General features: G+C 41.1%; 1 protein-coding gene across 7 annotated transcripts in view; it reads right to left on the bottom strand.

Moving 5' to 3' along the window:
* The window catches only part of LOC117504381 (ELKS/Rab6-interacting/CAST family member 1-like), a 203519-nt gene that overhangs the window by 96079 nt on the left and 82881 nt on the right, over nucleotides 1–24559 (bottom strand). For all 7 annotated transcript variants that reach the window (XR_004558776.1, XR_004558777.1, XR_004558779.1 and 4 more), the window contains one exon: nucleotides 2787–2922. Coding sequence is in view for 1 of the 7 variants with exons in the window: in XM_034163850.1 (XP_034019741.1) it covers nucleotides 2787–2922 (136 nt within the window). In the remaining 6 variants the exon portion in view is untranslated. The remainder of the gene's footprint in view (nucleotides 1–2786; nucleotides 2923–24559) is intronic.

The raw sequence follows: 24559 nt of genomic DNA on the forward strand, positions 1-24559 counted from the left end.
ACAGCACTACTATTATTCTGAACACTACTGTAAATTCCAAAGTCCCTGCTTTAGAGTGACCAAATATTTATGTGTTCACAATGCCGGAGATCAACTTGAGCACTGATGACTATATGAGGACTGTCAAGCAGAGTGAACACAAATTAAAGATGCCAGTGAGTCTTTATTTGGCTGTCAAACAGCTCAGAAAGGCCCGGTGGCAACAGCGGCTCAGGACACAATGACTACTTTTAACACTGCATGCAGAAAAAAAAGAAAAAAAAACTTAAATAGTCCCTGGTCTTGGATTTATACAGACATGCGTCAGGTTATTGCGAGTCATCGTGGGTGCTCCAGCAGAATGACTCAGGAGTTAAGACACCATGCTGCCAAGATCAGAGCTTCCCTGACTGCTGTTTAGGTATTGTTCAATATTTGAAGTCAACGACTGATGGGTTACGGCCAACTTATGGACAGACTCTATGGAATGTTGAGGCTGAAGCACCTGCGTGACCAAAAATGAACACCAAAATGTCAAAGCTGATGCTTCCTCACAGTGCAAATGATAATCCTCATCTGAGTCTCCCTCAGTAACCTCCCGGGAGAGTTAATGACCAGTCAGCAATAAGGCCCAACCAACAACCCAACCCAAGGAACTCAACAAGTCTGGTTGACCTGACTTGAGCTACTTGAATACCATGACCTGGAAGACTAAGAATCTCCAACAGACATTCCCATCCAGTAGTTTTTTAGGGTTGCTCAGGAGTACTTGTACCCAGGGCAGGGACTTATCTCACTCCCAAAAGTCACCTTTCAGGGGCGGCCGGTCTCTGAAGTGGAGACATGCATGTGCAAAGGTTTTGGACGCCTTAAGAGATGACATATCACCTTTTCCCACAAATCAGTAATACAAAATGTTGGAGATCATCCAAGTACACTCTTATGCTAAATACGAATGAAATTGGTCAACTAGTTCCTGAGATATTGCAGTAACAAGGGTGGCAATGACAATATCATGAATATCTCACGGTGACCTTGAATTGACCCCAAGGTCACCATAATCGACTGGTGTTGGGGGAAACCCCCAAGTACACCCTTATATTAAATATGAATGAAATTGGATAAGCGGTTCTTCAGATATCGTGCCAACAAGCAAAAACGAACAGATGGATGGACAGACATGCTGATCGCTATACCCCCCCCCCCCCCCCCCCCCCCCCCCGTATTTCATACCAGGGTGACTGTTATTACATAAAAACAATTCTTGTCTTCTAACTCACAAAATTAAAAGGTCACGCAATGGCGACACATTTGGTCAACTTTGATGGACTACAACCATCCAAAAAAGTGACTTTGTTTTGGCTATGTAGTACATTAAACCATCCGTCTCCCACTTGCTGAACACTGCCATCTGCTGGACACGTGTGGACTTGCTGGAGGAACTAAATTTATCATCACGTCCATAGTGAAAATTCCGAGCAGGTGTGGTTAAAGATACCTACAGCTTGAAAGAGACTTGTCAGTTTCTTTCATTACCAAAATCCTGGATCTGGTGGCCACCAAGGCCACGGCTGCTCATACGTCAAGTAGTCTGACAAAGTCCTACTTTGAACGTCATCGCACCATTTCAGCTATGCTTTGATCTCTTGCATTTTAAACCCAGCCTGTTTCTCAGAACAGCAGCTCTGCTTGTCACTCCTGTGCAAAACGTCTCAAGAGTAAATGCGGAGTAAAAATCCCTACGCATTCCGCTGCTGGTGATCGGAAGAACTTGCAAAAGAAATTACGCAATCTGATCTGCCTCTGAGGATCACATGAAAACAATAAGAGCACAGTGCAACGGCTGCAACGGCTGCACTGGCTTCCCATAAATTCCTAATAAAGTAGTAATTTTCCGCCTGTCAGACAACTGTCTTATCTGGTTGAATAAGAGCTGTTGAAGGAATAACTAATAAAGACAATAAAGAGTGTGAGCGAGGTGATACGTAACAGCGGTTGTGATCAAACCTTCAGCACAACTACAACAACTACAACAACAACAACAACAACAACAACAAAAACCCTGAATTCTGCTCCTGACTGGAAACCTCTGCAGCCTGAGCTGAACTCTGCCCGGATTAAAATGTCAAACCGCGTTTAATCAAACCATTATGCTCACATTTCACGAGTTGGAGAAAAACACTGTGCACGTGCACGCTCGGCGAACAGCTTATCTCCAAACCGCGTGCAAATGACACCTTCCAAACTCCCTAAAAACCCAAGATCGATCATCGCTGCGCAACCAGGCCGCGTTCATCATCTGCCTGTAATTCCAGAGGCCGCTCGGGTTAATGATGAGGGGTAATGATGAGGGGAAGAGGCCAGAGAGAGGACGAGAAGGAGGATGGACAGAGGAAGTCTGTGCGAGTGAAGGTGAGGATGAAGCGGGGGGAATAAAATCTGAAATGTGACTGCGACTGTTAATCTCGTGGTCACTTGACACCGCTGCAGACAATTAGGAGTCAAACACAGTCTCCTCTCCTCTCTCGTTTCTCCAACTTTTTCCCCAACTCTTCGTCTCCTCCTCATCAGCATCCACCTGCGGTGTCAATCACTCTTTCCCAGCTTCGCCTCCTCTGGCGCGTTCCCCGAGAGGGAGCAGCAGCGTGTAGTGAGTGTGTTTGACATTGCCTCGGGCTGCTCCCTGTCATAATTGTCACGTTGCAATGAAGCGTTGTTGTGATAGCGGATGATATCCAACTTTTCCTGTCTCACTTTTTTCAACTTTCGCCCTCTTGCTGCAACCCCCCCCCCCCCCGCTGCCATACCTTTATCTGCTGGGAGCTCTCGTTCAGGTTGTCCTCTCTCTTCTTGGCCTCCTCCATCAGCTGGACGTTCCTGCTCTTCTCCACCTGCTCCTTGTGTTTGAGGTTTGCCACCTTCTTCGACTGATCCTTCATCTGCCTGCAGACACAAAACACACAAAGTCATAGTCAACACAACCGCCCGCCACTACAAAAGGACTATCCGGAGATTTGGGCCACCGCCGCCGCTTCCAGTGTTTCCAAATTTATAATGAACCAAAAGTAATGCAGCATCACACTATGTAAAAGATGAAGTCGTTTCCAACACACGTACGCGTATACGATTAAATCCATCATGAATCAATCTTGGTCACTTCTTCCACAATTTTTACCTTGGAAAAAATTTTCAAGGTTAAAGTCCTGTGCAAAGTGGCTTTATACTCGTATAAGCTAAAATATAATACAAAATATTTTCAATGTTAAACTCAAAATATCCGCTAAATCCGCAATATGGATCAGATGCGGATCAAACTTTGAGTGAGTGCCAGTCTGCACCTCACGTTCAAATATGAGAGTGATTGGGGCACGTTTGGTTAAGATACATAAAATATATATTAAATGGGGTTTTCAATGTTAAATGCATAAATTTAAATGGCCATAAAATCCACAATCCAGATTAGATCAATCAAACTTTGTCAGTCAATAAAGGATGCCATCCTACATAGCACTCTTAAATATTGAAGAACATTTATCATTTTTGACAGTTATGAATTTTTGAATATTCATTCAATGTTAAAGAGAGATTTTTCCAATTTTCCAAGATTTTTACTGACTTTGCCCTTTGACCTTGAAAATTGATTCAGTTTTTGCCTATCAGGATATGAATCTTCAGTAAAAATTTCATAACGATATATGACAAATTGTGGGCTCCAGGCTGCTCACAAACACACAAATAAACAAGGGTGAAAACATAATGGATACAACTGTAACTACTACTACTTCTGCGTGTTTATTGGCAAGTCACAAACCAGCTTTTGAGCTGCATACCGCCACCTACTGGATCAGAGTGTGTGGCATTATGGAATTACTTATTCTAAGTCAATACATTACAGAACATGAAACAATACAATGAAAAACAAAATAATAAAAACGTACAATAAATATCATAACACTATTAAGAAACAGAACATGTTTGACAGCTTTACCACAAATATACAGCACTTTTAAAAGACTCAACAAGAGTACTGTCATTTATTTATAGCCTAAAAGCAACATGTTGATGCGCTGATACCAATGGTGTGCTTAAATTTATTTATTTATTTATTTTTTATGAACAACGCCTAAAACATGGTCACTACTCTTTAACAGTGTGATTATTTCAAAGCTTAGGAAATGAGAACATTTATACAAAGAGTGTATCATGTTTTCCAGACTATAAGTAGTGTTTTGCTTTATTGTTTCTTCCTGGTTCTATGACTTATATTTCAAAGTGACTTATGCCACTTGGGGATGAATACATGAACACTTCCAAGTCACTGAACATTTCTTGGACTTTAATCATTAAAAAAATACAACAGTATGATACTGTACGGTAAGTATGACCAGAGTAGTCCAGGTAGTTCTCAAAAACTGATGGACTAGTGTAAGACAAGTGAGGGAAGCCACCAAGTTACCCAAACGACTCTGAAGGAGTAAGATCAACCGTGCATACGTAGAGTAACTTTAATCCTACAGCTTCATGGTGGAGTGGAATAGAGAAGGATTTTCTTAAGTCTTCAGCTACAGTTTGAAGACAGCACATCGGAGAGCTGAGCCTAGACTTGAGCCATTTCTTGTTTTAAAGAAGAAGAAAAAAGTCTTAAAATGACCAACGGGCCAACAAGACAATCCAGGGGAAAGACCAGAACATACGTATTCCTAAGTGCCATTAAGGTGACAGTGCAGCGGTGGGATTAGTCAGAGCGTGTGAGGGAACACAGGAATAAGCCCTCAGCGCTCACTTAACGTACAGATTAGTGACTACAATGAATGAAAAGGCTGTGAATTAATGACTACATGACATTTAATATTTCTCCAAAGTGGGAAGTATTCACAAAGGGATTACCGGGTGTCGGGAAGCAAGGCCTAAAATCATCACGAGGGGAACATAACGGTAAGAGAGTCATTCCTCATGGGAAGAGCGGAGTTGGGAGACGGAGAAAGAGTTTAAGCCATGTTTAAGACGTCTGGAAGCCATTGTGGCTCCGTCACAGGCGGGATCGGGAAAACCACTCCTTCACGCTCCCACATGCACAGACGGGGTCTGAGCCAAGCCAGACTCCAGGGAAAGTTTAGGTATGACTGAATCATGGTGCAGAATAAACGGAACACAAACAAGGAGGATTAATGAAGGCGCACACACACAAGCATAGACACAGGTGTGTGTATGTGTGTGTGTGTGTGTGCATGCACGGACAGAGACAAACCATCACATGTCCAACAAAGAACTCGTGTGACTCAGACTTCAGAAATGGATTTGAGTGAATAAAGGCAGCTGCTTTGTGTCTGCACTTTGTAGTATATAATAAATGTTTATGCATGTACAAAACATAACTACATACAGGATGAATTTACACCATTGGTAATTCCTGACAAGGTACTTGACACTTCCACTATAGGTACCTTCTGACAAGTCGATGAGTTGATTCGATTTCACAGTTATCTGGTGCATTTATCTGCATGAAAATTCAGTAAGTTCATGATGACAGTATGCCAGTAAAGTTCAGTGTGTTCATGATGACAAACTTATTTGTCTTGTAAAGATAATACTTTACTATACTTGGTAGACACTTGGTGCTTATACCATAGGTACTCCCTGGCAAATAGATGAGTTGATCAGTGTACAGGTACTCCCTGGCAAATGAGCGGATTAGGTTTTAGAGTTATTTGATACACATATTTGCCTGTTAATGACTACAAACGTATTTATCTGGTTAACATAATACTCCAACTATACTTGGTAGACAATTGGTACTTATACCTAGGTACTCCCTCCAAATAGTTGAGTTGATCAAGTGTTACGGTTATTTGATGGACATATTTTCCTGTTGATGATAAACATGTTTATCTTGTAAACATAATACTTAATACATACATAATACATGACACTTGGTACTTACACCGTAGGTACTCCTTCGCAAATACATGAGTTGATTAGGTTTTAGGGTTATTTGATGGACATATTTGCAAATTAATGATGAAAAAGTCATTTATCTCATTTAACTCATGAACACATGAATGAACAATACTATGTAGACTCTTGATACTTGCAGCACAGATACTCATGAGTCAGATGTTGAGGATATCTTGTGCATACACTTGCATACTAATGATGAAAAACATATTTATGTTGTGAACACAATGTTCATTAAAAAATATTTGGCAGACGATACTTACACCATACGTAGGTACTTCCTGGCACATAGATGAGTTGATTAGATTTTAATGTTATGTCATGCTTATATTTGCATATTAATGATGGTGAATGTGTTTATTTTTTTAACATAATACTTGAAGACACTTCATACTTACACCATATATACACCCTGGCAAACAGATGACTGGATTAGGTTTTAGGGGTATTTCAGGTATATATGTGCAGAAGAATAATTATAAACATATCTACACAATACTCAATAACAATACTTGTCAAACACGTGATACTTACAGAGAGTAGGTGAGTTGATTAAATTTTCAGGTTGTTTGGTGAATTTACATATTAAAGAAAAGGTGATGAAATGATTTAGAATATGTCAATATTATTGACACATATAAGATGATATTTACAAATGTGATAAAGATTATGGTGTAAGGTTCTGCAGACAGCGAGAAAGAGGAAAACAAGAAGGGTGGAAGTGAGAGATGGGACTTTGAATGTTGGCAGTATGACTGGTAAAGGGAGAGGGCTGGCTGATATGATGGAGAGGAAAAAAGTAGAGATATTGTGTGAGCAAGAGACCAAGTGGAAGGGAAGTAAGAGCAGGAGCATAGTCGGTGGGTTCAAGTTGTTGTATCATGATGAGGATAGGAAGAGAAATGGTGTTGGGGTCATTTTAAAGGAAGAGCATTTTAAGAGTGTGTTGGAGGTTAAGAGAGTGTCTGACAGGGTGATGAGTGTGAAGTTGGAAAGTGAAGGGGTGACGATGAATATCATCAGTGCATATGTCCCACAAGTAGATTGCGAGATGAAGGAGAAAGAAGATTTCTGGAGTGAGTTAGATGAGATGGTGGAGAGTGTGCCAAAGCATGAAAGAGTGTTGATAGGAGCGGACTTCAATGGGCATGTTGACGAAGGGAACAGAGGTGGTGAGGAAGTAATGGGTAGATATGGTATCAAGGACATGGATGTGAAAGGGCAGATGGTGGCTGATTTGGCAAAAAAGGACGGAAATGGCTGTGGTGAATACCTACTTTAAGAAAATAGAGGAGCACAGGGTGACATATAAGAGTGGAGGAAAGTGCACACAGGTGGACTACATTCTGTGTAGGAGATGCAAGCTAAAAGCAAGAGGAGACTATAAGGTAGTGGCAGGAGAGAGTGTAGACAGACAACATAGGATGGTGGTTTGTAGGATGACTTTACAGGTAAAAATAAAGAAGAGAGTGAGAGCTCAACAAAGGATCACATGGTGGCAGAGAAGTATGTGAGGGTAGTGCAGGACATGTACAAGGATAGTGTGACAGTGGTGACATGCTCAGTAGGAATGACAGACTCATTCAAGGTGGAGCTGGGATTACACTAAGGATCAGCTCTGAGTCCTTTCTTGTTTACAATGGTGATGGACAGGTTGACTGATGAGATCAGACAGGAGTCTCCAAGGACTATAATGTTTGCAGATGACATTGTGATCTGTAGTGAGAGTAGAGAGCAGGTTGAGTCTAGCCTGGAAAGGTGGAGATATGCTCTGGAGAGCAGAGGAATGTGCTTACAAGGAGTATAAGTGGTGAAAGAAGATGAGTTTAAATATTTTTTGACTAACTGCCCAAAGTAATGGAGAGTGTGGTAGAGAGGTGAAGAAGAAAGTGCAGGCAGGGTTGAGAAAGGTTTAGGGAAGTGGTGGTTGGTCTGACAGAGGAAGATACAGAGGACAGGGTGAGATGGAATCGTTTGATCTGCTGTGGCGCCCCCTAACGGGAGCAACTGAAAGAAGAAGGAGATTATGATATAAAGTGTTAAAAAAAAATCATCCTAACTGTAGTGTGTTTGCTCCAAAGCTTTGTGATGGTTCCACTCATATAATCCTGTAATCTCACACTGCATTCACACCAATACGACTGAAACTCGCTGCACTTTGAGCTGTCTGAGTTCATGAGTACAAAACTGATTTCAAAATGTAACAATGCGCACTGTCTTCACCTTGTCTTCTCTGGAGATCATAAACTACCTGCTAAACTAAGAGAAAACAATCGGAATAATCCATCAAATGGCTTTTACATCAGTGTGACTCCCAGTAATGTTGAGAAATGATACTGGCGGTCGATGGTAATATAAAATCCTCAATGTGTTTTCTAAAACGGTCCAGGGGGCCCAATTCCAAAGCTTCCAGAGAAATTTGGTAAGCTGGAAGAAAAAAATTTAAATGAGATGACGGGGCCAAAAGTGCTCCGCAGCACCTGGCCAGACGAACCTCACAGAATAATAATCAGATGTGTGTGCATGTGTGTGCACTTTGAAGGTCTGTGTGTCTGCAGGGTTCAAACGCTACTTGGGAAAGAATCGATGAAATAAAGGAGGCCTTTTTTCTGTTTTCTTTGTTCAGGCCTGACTTCACTTTGCAGTCTAAACCTGGGATCAAGTTATGTAAATATTTGGGATTGATTTTGTGTCTTGCAACGGGTGTAACAGGTCATAAAGAAGTAGGAATGTTCCTACTGGAGGCTTTCCAGAAAGCTCAGAGCATCTGGTTGGCTCTCCAAGGTTCTCCCCCTTCATGCTACATTTACCGCGTGCACAAGTGAGTATGTGTGTGTGTCGAGTACTCGTGCGTGTTTAGTTTTATTCCCAATCTTTCCCATAGACTCGGCCCTTGTTAAGACTTTTGCTCGCGCGCTCTGTCATGCTGTGAAGGCTAAACGCTTGTTTTCTCAAACCTCACTTTGTCTGCATCTCATTTTAGCATCAAGAGCATTTGCACGAGACGTCGAAGGCAAGTTGGTCCTTTTTGGCAACATGTGGGAATTTTTACCGTCAAATTCTTAAGTCATTTTCACTGATATTTGGATTAAATTGAGTTTCTGCAGCCAATGCAACATTCTACTATATCTGATCAGCATACAAAGACAGGCACATCTCTTTTCCACATCTCCAACCGCTCGCTCGCTCAAATATAACACAATGCTAAAATACCCTCGGTCGTATGAGCATAAAAATAGGAAACAGAATGTGACCTTGGACCTCTTAAAATAGGTCAAGGTTAGCCATCTTTGAACTTGTCCAAGGTGTGTGTCCCAAGAATGTTCCCTGTGAATCTGAAGACCCTGTTTGTAATAGGACTGGAATTATGTTGAGCACAGACAGACGGATGGATGGACACAAAGCCTGCGCAATACCCAATGGCCATATTTTGGCCTCGGGTAAAAAAAAAAAAAAAAAAAATCCTATGTACAACCCCTGGCAAAAATTATGGAATCACCGGCCTCGGAGGATGTTCATTCAGTTGTTTAATTTTGTAGAAAAAAAAGCAGATCACAGACATGACACAAAACTAAAGTCATTTCAAATGGCAACTTTCTGGCTTTAAGAAACACTATAAGAAATCAGGAAAAAAAAAATTGTGGCAGTCAGTAATGGTTACTTTTTTAGACCAAGCAGAGGGATAACTCAATTTTGGGTTTCAAGTAAGAAATGTACAGAAGCCCTGAAAAGCTCACACTGCCCACTGGATGGTGACAAAAGCTGCTTAAATGTGCGGCAAGGTCTCAGCTGTTTATTCATGTGAGAAGTTAACTTTAGTTGAAAATAAGATGGGCTGACAGTTAAAAATCAACTTACAGTTGATTGCCCGTATAGGCAATTTACTTATACATATAGCAAACACATAATATTTGGTTCAGTGTCCTTTAGCAAGTTTAATCCCAACAATGTTTGTGGTAGACATTAACAAGTTTCTTGTGTAGAATCCTAGTTGGACGTTTGACTGCTCTTCTTGACAGAATTGGTACAAGTCATTCCAATTTTTTGGCTTTGTGGTACCAATGTGACTTTTCATCATATCCAATGCAAAACTGATTTGAATGCACACTGTGATACTGGTGCGTCAGCAGCTTCCAGCTCATGGTAGGACTGTGCCTTGGTGTTTTCTGGGTTGTTCCTGAACATCCGTACCAACTTCCTGTCAGCTGAGAGGGAGAAGATTAGGTCTTCTTCCCAACTTTGCGACTCTTTAAACGGATTATTTGGGACTCTCAATTTGTTGAGAAATGGCTATTTTTATGTTGGCACGCTACCAGTTGTAGTCAAGATCGCTAAATGGATGTTAAGAGGCATGGAAAAAGCAGCACTGGGGGGAAAAAATGTGTTCCCAAATTGTTTTTGTTTTTTATTTACATTAAATTGGTAGCTTGTCAATCATTATGTGACAGAAAAGGAACATTTCATTGAAAGACTAATTTTCTACTTTTCCGTTACCTATATTGTGATATGGTGTTGAAGAATTCCAGTTTGGTGCCATTAGTAGTAGCCAGTAAACCAGTATTGATCAATATGTGTGGTATTTATATTGTGTATTTGTACTGCAAACTGTTTTTCTTTTTTACTTTAACTTTTGATACTCTGTGTGCTTCTTACCCTGTGTGCTGGTATACAATGCTGCTGGAACCTCGATTTCCCAGAAGGAGTCTTCCCAAGGGATCAATAAAGTTCTATCTAATCTAATCTACTCACTCCAAGTTGTTTCTCCTTTTCCCACATATTTAAGCAAAATGGCGGCAGACAAAATTTATTGACATTCGCGGTGTTGATGACCGTGTCGGGTCAGTGGAGGCTGGATGGTTTACTGAAAATTATTAACACCTGTGACAAACTAGCATGTAGTTTGTCTGTCACCTGTTGAACACTGGGGCATGTCAGATGCTCATCGATGTGCTCCGCCCACCGGTGCACAGTTTCATGTGAGGGTCAGCTATCAAGTTACATTAGCAACCACAGGGAGAATGGCAATGCCCACTACATGGGCAAATATGGGATGAAATATACAACCCAACCTATATATTGAAAGCCAAGTGGCCTCTGTGTACGTGTGTGCGTGTGTGTAACTTTGATCACAGAGAAATTGGAGAGAGCTGATATTTGCCGTTTGGTATGCTTATGTATTTTGAGTCAAGGATGAACACCATGAAAATGGAAAGTTGATAGGACTAGATTTTTTGAGAAATTAGGGATATTATGTAACAACAGTGAACAATGGATGGTGATAATGAAATTCTGGACTCACACACCATTCCAGAAGGGGGCGGTAAATCATATATTAAAAGTGAAGTGGCCTCTGGACTAATATTTTTGGAGAAATTAGAGATAATAGGTAATAACAGTGAAAAATGGACATTGATATCACCATTAATCAGGTACTGGTAAACCAAACAAGCTCTGTACAAAGGAAGTAGCTCAACCTTGCCAGTTGTAAAACATGACATCAACTAAATGTGCCAAATAATAAATACAATTATTCACAAAACTTAATCATTTTAATTTCCTGCACTATCAGTTAAAACTATGAAAAAAATGCATAATTTATTACCAACCTTGAAAAATGTCAGCTACCTATTTTATAAGCACTACCCAATCTAGTACTCGTGGATCTCCATGGGCAACACGCTAGTGGGAAAATAAATCAGGAATTAAAGAATTGCTACAACATATCACTGGGGATAATAAAAGTTTTTGTCAGTGCTGCAAGTTAGCGATACAAACTCAAACAGTTCAGGAAAGTTTCAAAACCTTTGCAACACGGTTCTCAGTATTTTATCATGTCAAGCTCTTAAAAAAATTATGTAATTGTGGTGGGAACGGATTAAATGTAACAAAACACTTCACTTGTGTCTGTATGACATATAGTTATAAAGATGGAGCATTCTGAAGACATTCCAGAATGGGGTAGCAGCCATCTCAAACTTTGGTATTTATTATCCTCAGGAGAAAAATTAAGCTTTGCATGATACCTAATTTTTTAACATATCAAACAATGTCTTTGCTTAATTTGGTGCTTTTACCATAAAACACACTGTTACAGTATATCTTGCACATATCTGCCTCACTATTTGGTTTTCTGTTATTTAGTTTTTCTTTTTTGAGATCTTTTCACCTTCTAAGCCAATTAAATGATACTTTCATCACTTAAACTAAATTTGAACCAGATGTAGGAGTGCTGATCTCTACATGAACCCTGATTAAGTATCAAATTAATATTACTCCTGCATTAGTATGGAGCTGCACGGTTGTGTCATAGGTTCATTTTCTATTTTATGGTATGCAGCATGGACGTCAGCCCAGCCCTCTCTCCCTGTCACACTTAGTCTCCTGAGTCCTAAAACAGACATGACATGAATGCTGCCTTTTTAAAACGCTTCAGCTCTGATGGTACGTATCTTTAATTAAACACAGAAGCACTTGCGGTAAACTCAGTACTTTAAGGACTCAACTGTGGTGCTGCTCTGCAGAGGCAAGGCGCCATTTGAAGCTCTTTAAATATGCAAAATATATCCTGTGTGTTCTCTCAGAAATCTCTCTTAACAACCGCTGCTAACCGCGGGAGGTTGCGGAGTCACTGGAGAGTTCACTTTTACCACCAACGATGTAAACACAGCTCCCGATAGCGTGCTGTGGAAGTAAACTTCCACACACGCAGCCACAGAGATAAATATACACAACCAGAGTCCTTACAACTCATGCACAAACACACGCATGCATGCATGTAATAGCAAGTACCGTAATACATTACATACTGTACCAACATGTACACATAATGCATCCGGAAAGTATTCACAGCACTTCACTTTTTCCACATTTTGTTATGTTGCAGCCTTATTCTAAAATAGAGTAAATTATTTTTTCCCCTCACACAATACCCCATAATGACAATGTTGAAAAAAGTGTTTTGCAAATTTATTAAAAATAAAGAACTAAGAAATGATGTGCACATAAGTATTCACAGCCTTTGCTCAATACTTTGTTGATGCACCTTTGGCAGCAATTACAGCCTCAAGTCTTCTTGAATATGATGCCACAAGCTTGGTGCACCTATCTTTGGGCAGTTTTGCCCATTCCTCTTAAATCAGATTTAGGTCTGGGCCACTCAAGGACATTCACAGAGTTGTCCTGAAGACACTCCTTTGATATCTTGGCTGTGTGCTTAGGGTGACTGTCCTGCTGAAAGATGAACTGTCCCTCCAGTCTGAGGTCAAGAACGCTCTGGAGCGCTCTTGACCTCATCAGACCAGAGAATTTTGTTCTGAGAGTCCTTCAGGTGCCTTTTGGCAAACTCCAGGTGGGCTGCCATGTGCCTTTGACTAAGGAGTGGTTTCCATCTGACCACTCTACCATACAGGCCTGATTGGTGAATTGCTGCAGAGATGGTTATCCTTCTGGAAGGTTTTCCTCTATCCACAGAGGAATGCTGGAGCACTGTCAAAAGGTGACCATCAGGTTCTTGGGCACCTCCCTGACTAAGACCCTTCTCCCCCAATCGCTCAGTTTAGACGGGCAACCAGCTCTAAAGTCCTGTTGCATCCAAACGTCTTCCATTTACGGTTGATGAAGGCCACTTTGCTCTTCTCCATGGATCACTCAGTTTAGATGGACGGCCAGCTCTAGGAAGAGTCCTGATGGATCTGAACGTCTTCCATTTATGGATGACAAAGACCACTGTGCTCACTGGGACCTTCAAAGGAGCAGAAATGTGCGAAAATCTCAAAAACGTTTGTCACATTGCATTATGGGGTACTGTGTGTAAAATTTTGAGGAAAAAATTAATTTCATCCATTTTGGAATAAAGCTGTAATATAAGAACAAGAGCAGCGCTGTGGATACTTTCTGGACACTCAGTAAAGGTCCAATACTGATCATGCAGGCGCACCACGTTTCTAAGTCGTTAATAAAAAATAATACTGATGGCAACCAGCAGCAAAACTGAAAACACACAAACCTCAAAGTCTAAAAAAAATAAATAAAATAAACTTTTTCATCTCCCTCATTAGCATGCTGCTGATATTCAGGGACCCACATTAAGGTAATATTAATATTACATGTGGAGTCCTGTATAAATATTTGATCAGAAATGCTCGGGGGCCTGGTGTATGTTGACTACATAGTTCACCCGACATTAACATCAAGGATTTCCTTTTGCCAGTTGGAACTCAATATTTCCTCTAAAAGTACAGGAAATATTGGTTTCATTTATTGAGCTCCTACAAACTATGAAATAAAAATGCCAAAAAATGTAAGAGTAGAGTCCTACTCTGAGGAAAATTACACACAAAATAGACAATAGAAAATCTATCTCTCAAGTAAGAAACTTCTTCCTCTTCCTATAGTTTAATACAATAATGCTGAAGGCAACTGCTGCACGACTACAGAAACTGCAAATATCAGGCAAAAAGTCTTACAAGGACATTTTCAGAGGATGGAAAGTGCAGTAAAACTGAAATTTTTGTGTCTTTCAATGTCTTCAGTGTTCCCCTAGAACTTTTTCTGTCTGGATGTTACAGGGGATGGGGGAAGAAATCGCAAGGTGCATAGAAAAGAAAAACACAAGGTGCTTAAAAATGCAAAGGCTAAAGTGTTAAGTAGAATTATGTAAGTAATATTCCTGCAAAGCTTGACAGGTTATCGCCAGGCATTCGGGAGAAAAGGCGCAAAACAAAAGGAGGCCGGGCCGGTTGTTGCCCACAGGTTGCAAACTAACAGCCCTAATACAGGCGCTGCACAGCACCCACCTTAACATGTTGCTGTCATGACAAAATCATCACACAGACCACATTAAAGAATCAGTTTTATATCTTTCATGACACTTTCCCTTCAGCAATGCAGCTGTCTTATTGAGAAGGAGTTTCAAAGACATTTCAACACCTTATATTGCCCGACTGGCAAGGGACTGTTTCATGAAAAAACATATCTGCCGTGCAAAAGTATATTCTGGGATGGTGGAAGGAATGTCCAACTTTTGGTTTGCCAGTAGGAGTCAAATCTGTCATGCAGATGTCAGAGATTGACATCTGGCGCCTTCTACTGAAAGCCGTGATGGCTAAGTCATTGACTTCTCAGATAAGAAGAGTCATCATCAACACAAATCAGTAATACAAAGTGTCGAGGATCACCAAAGTACACACTTATGCTAAATATGAATGAAATTGGTCAGCTGGTTGTTAAGATATCGTGCTAACAAGGGTGGCGATGGCAATATTTTGAATATCTTGTTGTGACCTTGAATTTGACCCCAAGGTCACTGTAATCAACTGGTGTCGGGGGATCACCCCAGTACACTCTTATGCTAAATACAAATGAAACTGGTCTGGTGGTTCTTAAGATATCGCGCTAACAAGGGTGACGATAGCAATATCTTGAATATCTTGCTGTAACCTTGAATTTGACCTCAAGGTCACCGTAATCAACTGGTGTCAGGGGATCACCCCAGTACAATCTTTTGCTAAATACGAATGAAACTGGTCAAGTGGTTCTTGAGATATTGCAATAACAAGTGAAAACAGAGGGACAGACGGATGGGTGGATGGACGGACAGACAGACGGACATGCTGATAGCTATATCCCCCACATTTTATGCCGGGGGGATCAAGGCCCCCACTGGTGGTAGAGGGCTGCTGAAGCTAGTATAGTTGGAATGGTATCACTCTGGGTTTCACTACATTGCAAAGGTCTATTTTAAGATGATAAAATCCAACACAATAGTGATATATTAATATACTAAGGGACAACTGCGTGTGTGTGTGTGTGTCTCCCTCTCCTGTCAAAATGGCACCTCGGAATTGAGCCAAATATGGCACACATATACTTTGACAAATAGGGAGTGACATAGGCTACTGAGCACTTTAGCAGTAATCGTCAAGAGGAGAGAAACTTTTGTACTGCGTCATCAGTGCTCGAGCATGCTCAAAGCTTGATGTCATAATTTTCTATTCTCTTCTTTTTTCTTTGAACTTTTTGCCTCTTCACTTAGTACTAGCACTGGTAGTAGTAGGAGCAGCAGCTGTCTCTTCTTGAGGCAGCGTTAGTCATGCCTTAACAGTTCTCTTGAATCCGGGAGAGGTGGGAGGTGATAGCTTTGTTAGTGAAGATGACGTTTTTCATTTCAGTATCTGAAGTACAGAAGCTTGAATCTTCGACTGGACTGGGTTGTTTGACGCGAGGACGTTTCGCTTCAAATCGCAGAAGCTTCCTCAGCTAAAATTCTTGCTCTGGTGGTCTGACTTCTGTCTTGACTCTTGTAGAGAAGAATAATCAAGAAGTTACAAAAGCTGGAGTTTTAAACCTAACCAGACCCCTCCTACCGAGAGGCAGACTGCTATAGGCTAGTGACTAAACAATAGCTCTAATTAGCACCTATTGTGCTCTAGTTAACACCCTCCTAATGACAGGGCAGCTGTCCCTCTCCTGATGGCTCCCTTGACGACTCTGCTGATGACGTGAATGACTCATTACCATGAACAAAAGACTGAAACTGCTTTGACCTGAGTACCCCATTGTAAACAGGGGATAAAGCGTGTCTCAGACCCCCTCCCCGGTTAAGGCTAGGTTTCAAATGTTTCACAAAGAATGCCTCGTTGACCCCTCTCTCAAACCATTTCTTCTCTCTGGCTAATATTTTAACTTCCTTGTCCTCAAATGTGTGGTTAATGTCTTTAAGGTGGAGATGAACTGCAGACTGAGGTCCACTGGTGCCCTCTCTGCGGTGCTGGTATAGTCTTTTGTGTAAAGGTTGCTTAGTCTCACCTATGTAGTGTTCGTTACAGTTTTCCTGACATCTGATAGAATACACTACATTGCTCTGTTTGTAACTAGGGATCATGTCCTTAGGGTGAACTAATTTCTGTCTCAAGGTGTTAACCGGTTAAAGTAAACTGGGATTTTGTGCTGTCTGAAGATCCTCTGTAGTTTTTCCCCTACTCCTGCTAAATAAGGGAGAGACACTCTTCTTCTTGTCTCCGTCTCCTGTCTATCTGGTCTCTTTGTTCTCTGGGACTTCTGCACTTTGTCCAGGGACCATCGTGGGTACCCACATACTGTGAGGGCTTTCCGGACAAGTTGTTGTTCTTTAGCCCTTCCCTCTGCAGTTGTGGGCACCTGTAGGGCTCTGTGTTGAAGCGTCCTGATCATCCCGAGCTTGTGTTCAAGGGGGTGATTTGAGCCAAAGAGCAGATATTGGTCAGTGTGAGTTGGTTTTCTGTAAACCCCTGTCTGGAGCTGCCTGTTCTCTCCAATCATAACATCACAGTCCAAGAAGGCTAAATGGTTGTTTCTGGCATCCTCACGTGTGAACTTGATATTGGCGTCCACCGAGTTGATGTGTTCTGTAAAGTCCTCAACTTCCTGTTGCTTGATTTTAACCCATGTGTCATCAACATATCTGATCCAGTGACTGGGAGAGATGCCCGTGAAAGACGTCAAGGCTGTCTTCTCCACTCGCTCCATGTACAGATTGGCCACAATGGGGGATACCGGAGACCCCATTGCACAGCCATGAATCTGCCTGTAGTAATTCCCCCTAAACAGGAAATACGTGGTGTTAAGACAGATCTCCAACAGCTGGCAGATGTGGTCTGGTGTGAGTTTGGTCCTTTCAAGTAGAGACACATCCTCCAGCAGTCTCTGCCTCACAACTGAGACAGCCTGAGCGGTGGGGATGTAGGTGAACAAGGAAGTCACATCAAAAGACAATTGTTTCATCTGCCTCCAGCTGCAGGTCCTTGATCTTGTTCACAAAATCTTGTGTGTTCTCCATATGGTGTTCTGAGTTACCCACTAGAGGAGCCAAAATCCACTTGAGGTGCTTGGCCACATTGTACATGATGGAATCTGTGCTACATACAATAGGCCTGAGTGGCACGTCCTGTTTGTGGATTTTGGGCAGTCCATAGATGCACGGAGTGGCGTCCCCAGGGTACAGTCTGTAGTATGTCTGCCTGTTGATGAGTCCCTCTTTCTCCAGGTTTTGGAGGTAGCTAATGATTTTCTTCTTATAGCCGCTCGTGGGGTCTCTCTTCAGACGTTCGTATGTACTGGAGTCACTGAGCAAGTTGTTGATCTTGGCCTCGTAGTCAGATGTGTTCAGGACCACCGTGCATCTGCCTTTATCCGCTGGCAGGATAAGGATGCTTTGGTCCTTTTGCAGTGCTGACAAAGCTTTCCGTTCTTCTCCTGTGATGTTGGATGGAGGAGGCTTAGCACTGTTCAGCACTGCTGTGACTCTTAGTCGGAGGTCCCCAGCTTCTGACTCTGACAAACTGTTATGTTTAATGGCTGACTCTACTGCAGTGATGTAATCTACTGTCGGTATATGTTTAGGGGTCACCGAGAAATTTAGTCCTTTAGCGAGCACATCCTTTTCCGTCTGTGTAAGAACCCTGTTGGAGAGATTCTTTACCCAATTTTCCCTGTTGTCACTAATTTGTCTGGGTGTATCTTTAAAAATACTCCCACTGAAAGTACGCCTTTTCTGCACTAAAAGGTTGTGAAACTTCCTGATTTGCCCCTCCTTACTTTTTAAATGCTCAGCCATTTGAATTTTAACTATGAACTTTCTGATCTTATTATGGGCCTCTTCCTCCACTAAAGTTTCTAACATTTTGTGCAGACTATCAAGATTATTTTGGAGGTCTAATATTTTAAAATGAAGCCTTCTAATTCTAAGACCCAAAATCCTCCTAAAGTAACTGTGCTGGATCTATTCTGCTGTGTGACCTGCTTCTAGTGCCTTTTGCTTCATTCATTTGAGAATAACATTGTTTTGTTTGCATCTCAGGTTAAATCTTAAGTGGTTTCTAAAGTTAGCTATCTTTTTAGCAGTCTTTTCCAGCTTACGTACCAGTGCCAGGGCCTCATGCCCACAGTTGGTCGCAATGTTTCTGTGTAGGCTTCAGTATCTGAATCAAACCCACCCTGAGGGGGGTAATCAGCTAGTAACTTCAGATTATTAACAGTAACCACAGGTGTCTTGGAAGAGCCTTTCTAAATACCACCTACACATCAGCATTAGAAACTTGACCAAACTGATGACTTTGACATTAATCTGGACTTCCAACCCATTTTTTTTGTTAAAAAAATCAAATTACTTTGTCCTTGACTGATCTTTAGGTCCAAAACCTCTTGAGTTATTTTGTTCACACACACACACACACACACACACACACACACACACACACACACACACACACACACACACACACACACACACACACACACACACACACACACACACACACACACACACACACACACACACACACACACACACACACAAGAAGCAAACAATACATCCCTCATAAACTACTGCAAGCAGGTAAAAAATTGCATTTCATATGCAAACTAAATAATGTGATTTTGCCAATGTTGGCTGTTATAATGAAATTTAAAAAACAGCAATGTTACCTCCATGAAAAAAGCAGATTATAAAATGTAATGAAGGAAAAAGTGTACTGTCAGTTTGAGCATTTTTTTTTTATTATTATTCTGAAGTGACTTTGTAAAGTGAAAGATGTTTTATTCACTTGTTCTTTGTAACATGAGTGCAGTTAAAAAATGTTAATTAGACAACTCTCAGGAGCAAAGAGTACTACTGTCACCTATGTACCAGCAAATTCTGGATGGTGCGTGCACATGTATCTCTCTCTGTGTGTGAGTGTGTGTGTGTGTGTGTGTGTGTGAGAGAGAGAGAGAAAAACGTATAAAAACAATGAGTGTGGGTCTGTGATAGCGAGCTCCTGTCTGTTGTCATCCATTAGCTGACAAATGCAAAGCTCACAGCCACACAGGACCTCAAAGAGATCACACACACACACACACACACACACACACACACACACACACACACACACACACACACACACACACACACACACACACACACACACACACACACACACACACACACACACAATAATGCAATTCTTTTCAAAGCTACAAAACCTTGATGTCAGATATTTGGCAGTGGATGAGGAGTTCCTCAGCTCAAGATCAAAACAACTAAAAAAAGAAAAAAGAAGACAAGACAGAAATAAGGACAGCAAAAGAAGTCTTCTGTCGCATGTCAGACAGCACAGAAGGGGTATTTTTTTTTCTTTACAGCTGAATCACAAAACAGCAGAACAACAGCAATAAAAAAAGCGCTGACAGGCCAGCGGTGGAAGAGTGCCTCTACATGACAAAAACGATGAAAAGACAAAGGAAGAAGTTGCACTGGGGAGACCTTTACAGCGGTACACAAACAGGCAGACCACCAGAGTTATGTATTACTTAGTGTGCAAGTCTTTTACAAATGAGCACACTTTAGTTTTTACAAACCGGAATCTCATTAAGTCGCCTCTTGAGAACCCACACAAATGTTTAGAAACAATTAAAAAAAAAGAAAGAATGGCTTGACAGCCTGGAATTTTTCAACCTTGAGGAATAGACAACACATCTTAGACAGCTGTGTGGATATTTTAATAAATATAGAAATAAATTACAGAATTATTTCTGCGTATTTAAGTGTGTATCCCCTCGCAACTCCCTCCACTGGAAACAGAACATCAAACAATTACACGCTTGAATCCACATGACAAGTTCGCATTTCAGCACCTGAAATTGAAGAGAGAACTGGTGGTGGACAGTAGAAATGTTCATTATGTCCTTTGATGGATGAGACACAACACAACTCTCTTTGAGGTCTACAAGCTTTGCCCAGTCTTTGTGGCACAGACGCGTTCACTTGGATGGGTGAAAAAAAGCTCTCAGCGGCAAAATGCCACCATCACGCCAACGTTTCAGGTTTTTGGTTTTTGTTGCTTAGGATAAAAGTATCTGTCAAACAAATAAATGCAAAAGTAAATCAGGAGAGTCAACCAACCACCACCGTATGAACTGGGGCACTGCCCTGATGAAATTAGCCTTTTCCAGCTTTCTGCGTTGGCGCTTGATAGTTGATTTGATAGTTGATAGTTTAATTGTAGCTGCCTCATCAAGCTGGCATTGTACCGTCAGTCTGACCCTTTGGTGGAAGTCTACAAACAGAATACCCTTTGCATAACAGGAAACCGATGCATTTGCCTCTTTGTCTCTGGCTCAAAGTCATGGATCCAGCACACAACCAGAGTTATTAATACAGTATGTTCTATGAGTTGATCTCGACATAATGAGTCTGGTGCACTTTGATCAGGGGTCATAAGAAACCATTAACATTCCAAGTTTTGTATGCAGGACGCTTTCATGTCTCACACAGGACATTCCATCAGTATTACCCAGCTAACCGATAGCCAATCATCTGTCATCCATCCACATACTGCAAACACGATCACTGTTTTCCTCAGTGGTGACACGTGCGAGGATTCAGACCTGGGGTCAGTTTCAAGGCTCTCTCAAGCACTTTAAAATCCAGTTTTCCATTTCAGCTGATACAGCTGAAGTCACTCTCACTCACTCATCTTCAACCACTTATCCGGGATCAGGTCGTGATCGAGTTCTTTTGGTCATGACTAGGGTATTGATAAGATTTTACCGATATCGATGCCATTATCGATTCTGCTTATCGATCCGATTCCCTTATCGATTCCCTTATCGATACCTCGTGAATTTTGTACTAAAAGTAGGCTTTACAGGTTTTCTATGTATTTCATTGAGTCAAAGTAAATAAATATGAAATTGGTCACTGTATCCTTGATCTGTGGACATAAATAAAAATAAACAAAACGGTGTTTCACTTTAAAGTTATTAATTCCGACTTGACTCTATCCTTCTAACTTGACTCGGCAGAGAGCCGCACAGCATTTGGAGCTGTGCGGCTGTCCTCCGTTCTGTGTGAACAGAACGGAGGACGATTCTCGTTTCTTTCTCGCAACAAGACAGGAGTCCCAGTTAGTAACTTTAATCTGCACAAAAGTGACTCACGATTGACATATTCAGGGATGAAAGTGGTGAAAAACAAAAAAAGCTGAAACCCAAAATTACCCCCCAACACCACCAGCACGAAAATGTTTCAATTCTAGATACTCTGAAATACAATCTGGGGCTATTCCACACGATAAACTGGAGTGAGTGCAGCATCCATTTAGTGAGAAAAAAACAACAACTTTCCTTATTCAAATTCATTCCAGTAGTATTCTGCTCTTACTAGGATGCAGCAGTTTTCTAGTTTGGCAGATAGTTCTGGAGGAAATCACTGAAGAAATTAACACATTGAAAATATGGTTTGACTGAAACAAACTGTCATTAAACTTAAATAAGACAGGGATGAAATGGAGGTATAAGAGTTACTAGGTGTTCACAGGAAACATTTATTTCTGTATGTATGTATGTACATATGTATTTATTTATTTATGTTGATTATTAGTTGGCTTTATATTTTCTGTTGTGTTTCTATTCGGGTTCTTTTTATCTCTTTCTCTAAAATTGTATATAATAACTAATCAATAGATTATTAATATATAAACAAAAATCAATTAAAAAATATTACAATTTGTAATACATTTGACTCTTTTACAACAACAAACGCTTGACAGCTGCAACTGCTTAATGCTAACTTTAACACTGAAAATGCCATAGACATGCTAACGTGTTAGCATCGGTCCCATTTTTAAGTTATAAAATACATCAACTGTTTCAGAAAACCATAACAGGTCGGTTTAACACAAAAAAAGGTAAATAATACTCACAGCCATATGCTCTTTAGCGTTTTAGCGGGGAAAATTAAGATAAGCGAAAGAAAAAAATGAATCAATGAAGCAATGATCGAAGCACTGCTTCGATCTGTGAATCACTGCTTCTATTGGTTCAAGGTTCAAAGCAAAGCCGCGCTGCAAAAAAGTTGATTACAGACCCGCTGTAGGGTCTGTAATCAATGTAGAGAAATTATAATTTTCCTGACAAACACCCCCCAAAACAACGGCTACTCTGAAGGACCGATAAGGGAATCGTTACGCAAAAAGGTTATTGATGTCGGTGGATTGAATAATTTCTTAACGATACCTGAAAGGAACCGGTTCTCGATACCCATGCTCACTTGTGGTCATGACCCCCACCCCCCACCCCCCGACTACACCTCGATATCAATCAATCAATCAGTTTTTTTATATAGCGCCAAATCACAACAAACAGTTGCCCCAAGGCGCTTTATATTGTAAGGCAAGGCCATACAATAATTATGTAAAACCCCAACGGTCAAAACGACCCCCTGTGAGCAAGCACTTGGCTACAGTGGGAAGGAAAAACTCCCTTTTAACAGGAAGAAACCTCCAGCAGAACCAGGCTCAGGGAGGGGCAGTCTTCTGCTGGGACTGGTTGGGGCTGAGGGAGAGAACCAGGAAAAAGACATGCTGTGGAGGGGAGCAGAGATCGATCACTAATGATTAAATGCAGAGTGGTGCATACAGAGCAAAAAGAGAAAGAAACAGTGCATCATGGGAACCCCCCAGCAGTCTACGTCTATAGCAGCATAACTAAGGGATGGTTCAGGGTCACCTGATCCAGCCCTAACTATAAGCTTTAGCAAAAAGGAAAGTTTTAAGCCTAATCTTAAAAGTAGAGAGGGTGTCTGTCTCCCTGATCTGAATTGGGAGCTGGTTCCACAGGAGAGGAGCCTGAAAGCTGAAGGCTCTGCCTCCCATTCTACTCTTACAAACCCTAGGAACTACAAGTAAGCCTGCAGTCTGAGAGCGAAGCGCTCTATTGGGGTGATATGGTACTACGAGGTCCCTAAGATAAGATGGGACCTGATTATTCAAAACCTTATAAGTAAGAAGAAGAATTTTAAATTCTATTCTAGAATTAACAGGAAGCCAATGAAGAGAGGCCAATATGGGTGAGATATGCTCTCTTCTTCTAGTCCCCGTCAGTACTTTAGCTGCAGCATTTTGAATTAACTGAAGGCTTTTTAGGGAACTTTTAGGACAACCTGATAATAATGAATTACAATAGTCCAGCCTAGAGGAAATAAATGCATGAATTAGTTTTTCAGCATCACTCTGAGACAAGACCTTTCTGATTTTAGAGATATTGCGTAAATGCAAAAAAGCAGTCCTACATATTTGTTTAATATGCGCTTTGAATGACATATCCTGATCAAAAATGACTCCAAGATTTCTCACAGTATTACTAGAGGTCAGGGTAATGCCATCCAGAGTAAGGATCTGGTTAGACACCATGTTTCTAAGATTTGTGGGGCCAAGTACAATAACTTCAGTTTTATCTGAGTTTAAAAGCAGGAAATTAGAGGTCATCCATGTCTTTATGTCTGTAAGACAATCCTGCAGTTTAGCTAATTGGTGTGTGTCCTCTGGCTTCATGGATAGATAAAGCTGGGTATCATCTGCGTAACAATGAAAATTTAAGCAATACCGTCTAATAATACTGCCTAAGGGACGCATGTATAAAGTGAATAAAATTGGTCCTAGCACAGAACCTTGTGGAACTCCATAATTAACTTTAGTCTGTGAAGAAGATTCCCCATTTACATGAACAAATTGTAATCTATTAGACAAATATGATTCAAACCACCGCAGCGCAGTGCCTTTAATACCTATGGCATGCTCTAATCTCTGTAATAAAATTTTATGGTCAACAG

This window comes from Thalassophryne amazonica, chromosome 22 (genome assembly GCF_902500255.1).
Source record: "Thalassophryne amazonica chromosome 22, fThaAma1.1, whole genome shotgun sequence".
NCBI classification, from domain to species: domain Eukaryota; kingdom Metazoa; phylum Chordata; class Actinopteri; order Batrachoidiformes; family Batrachoididae; genus Thalassophryne; species Thalassophryne amazonica.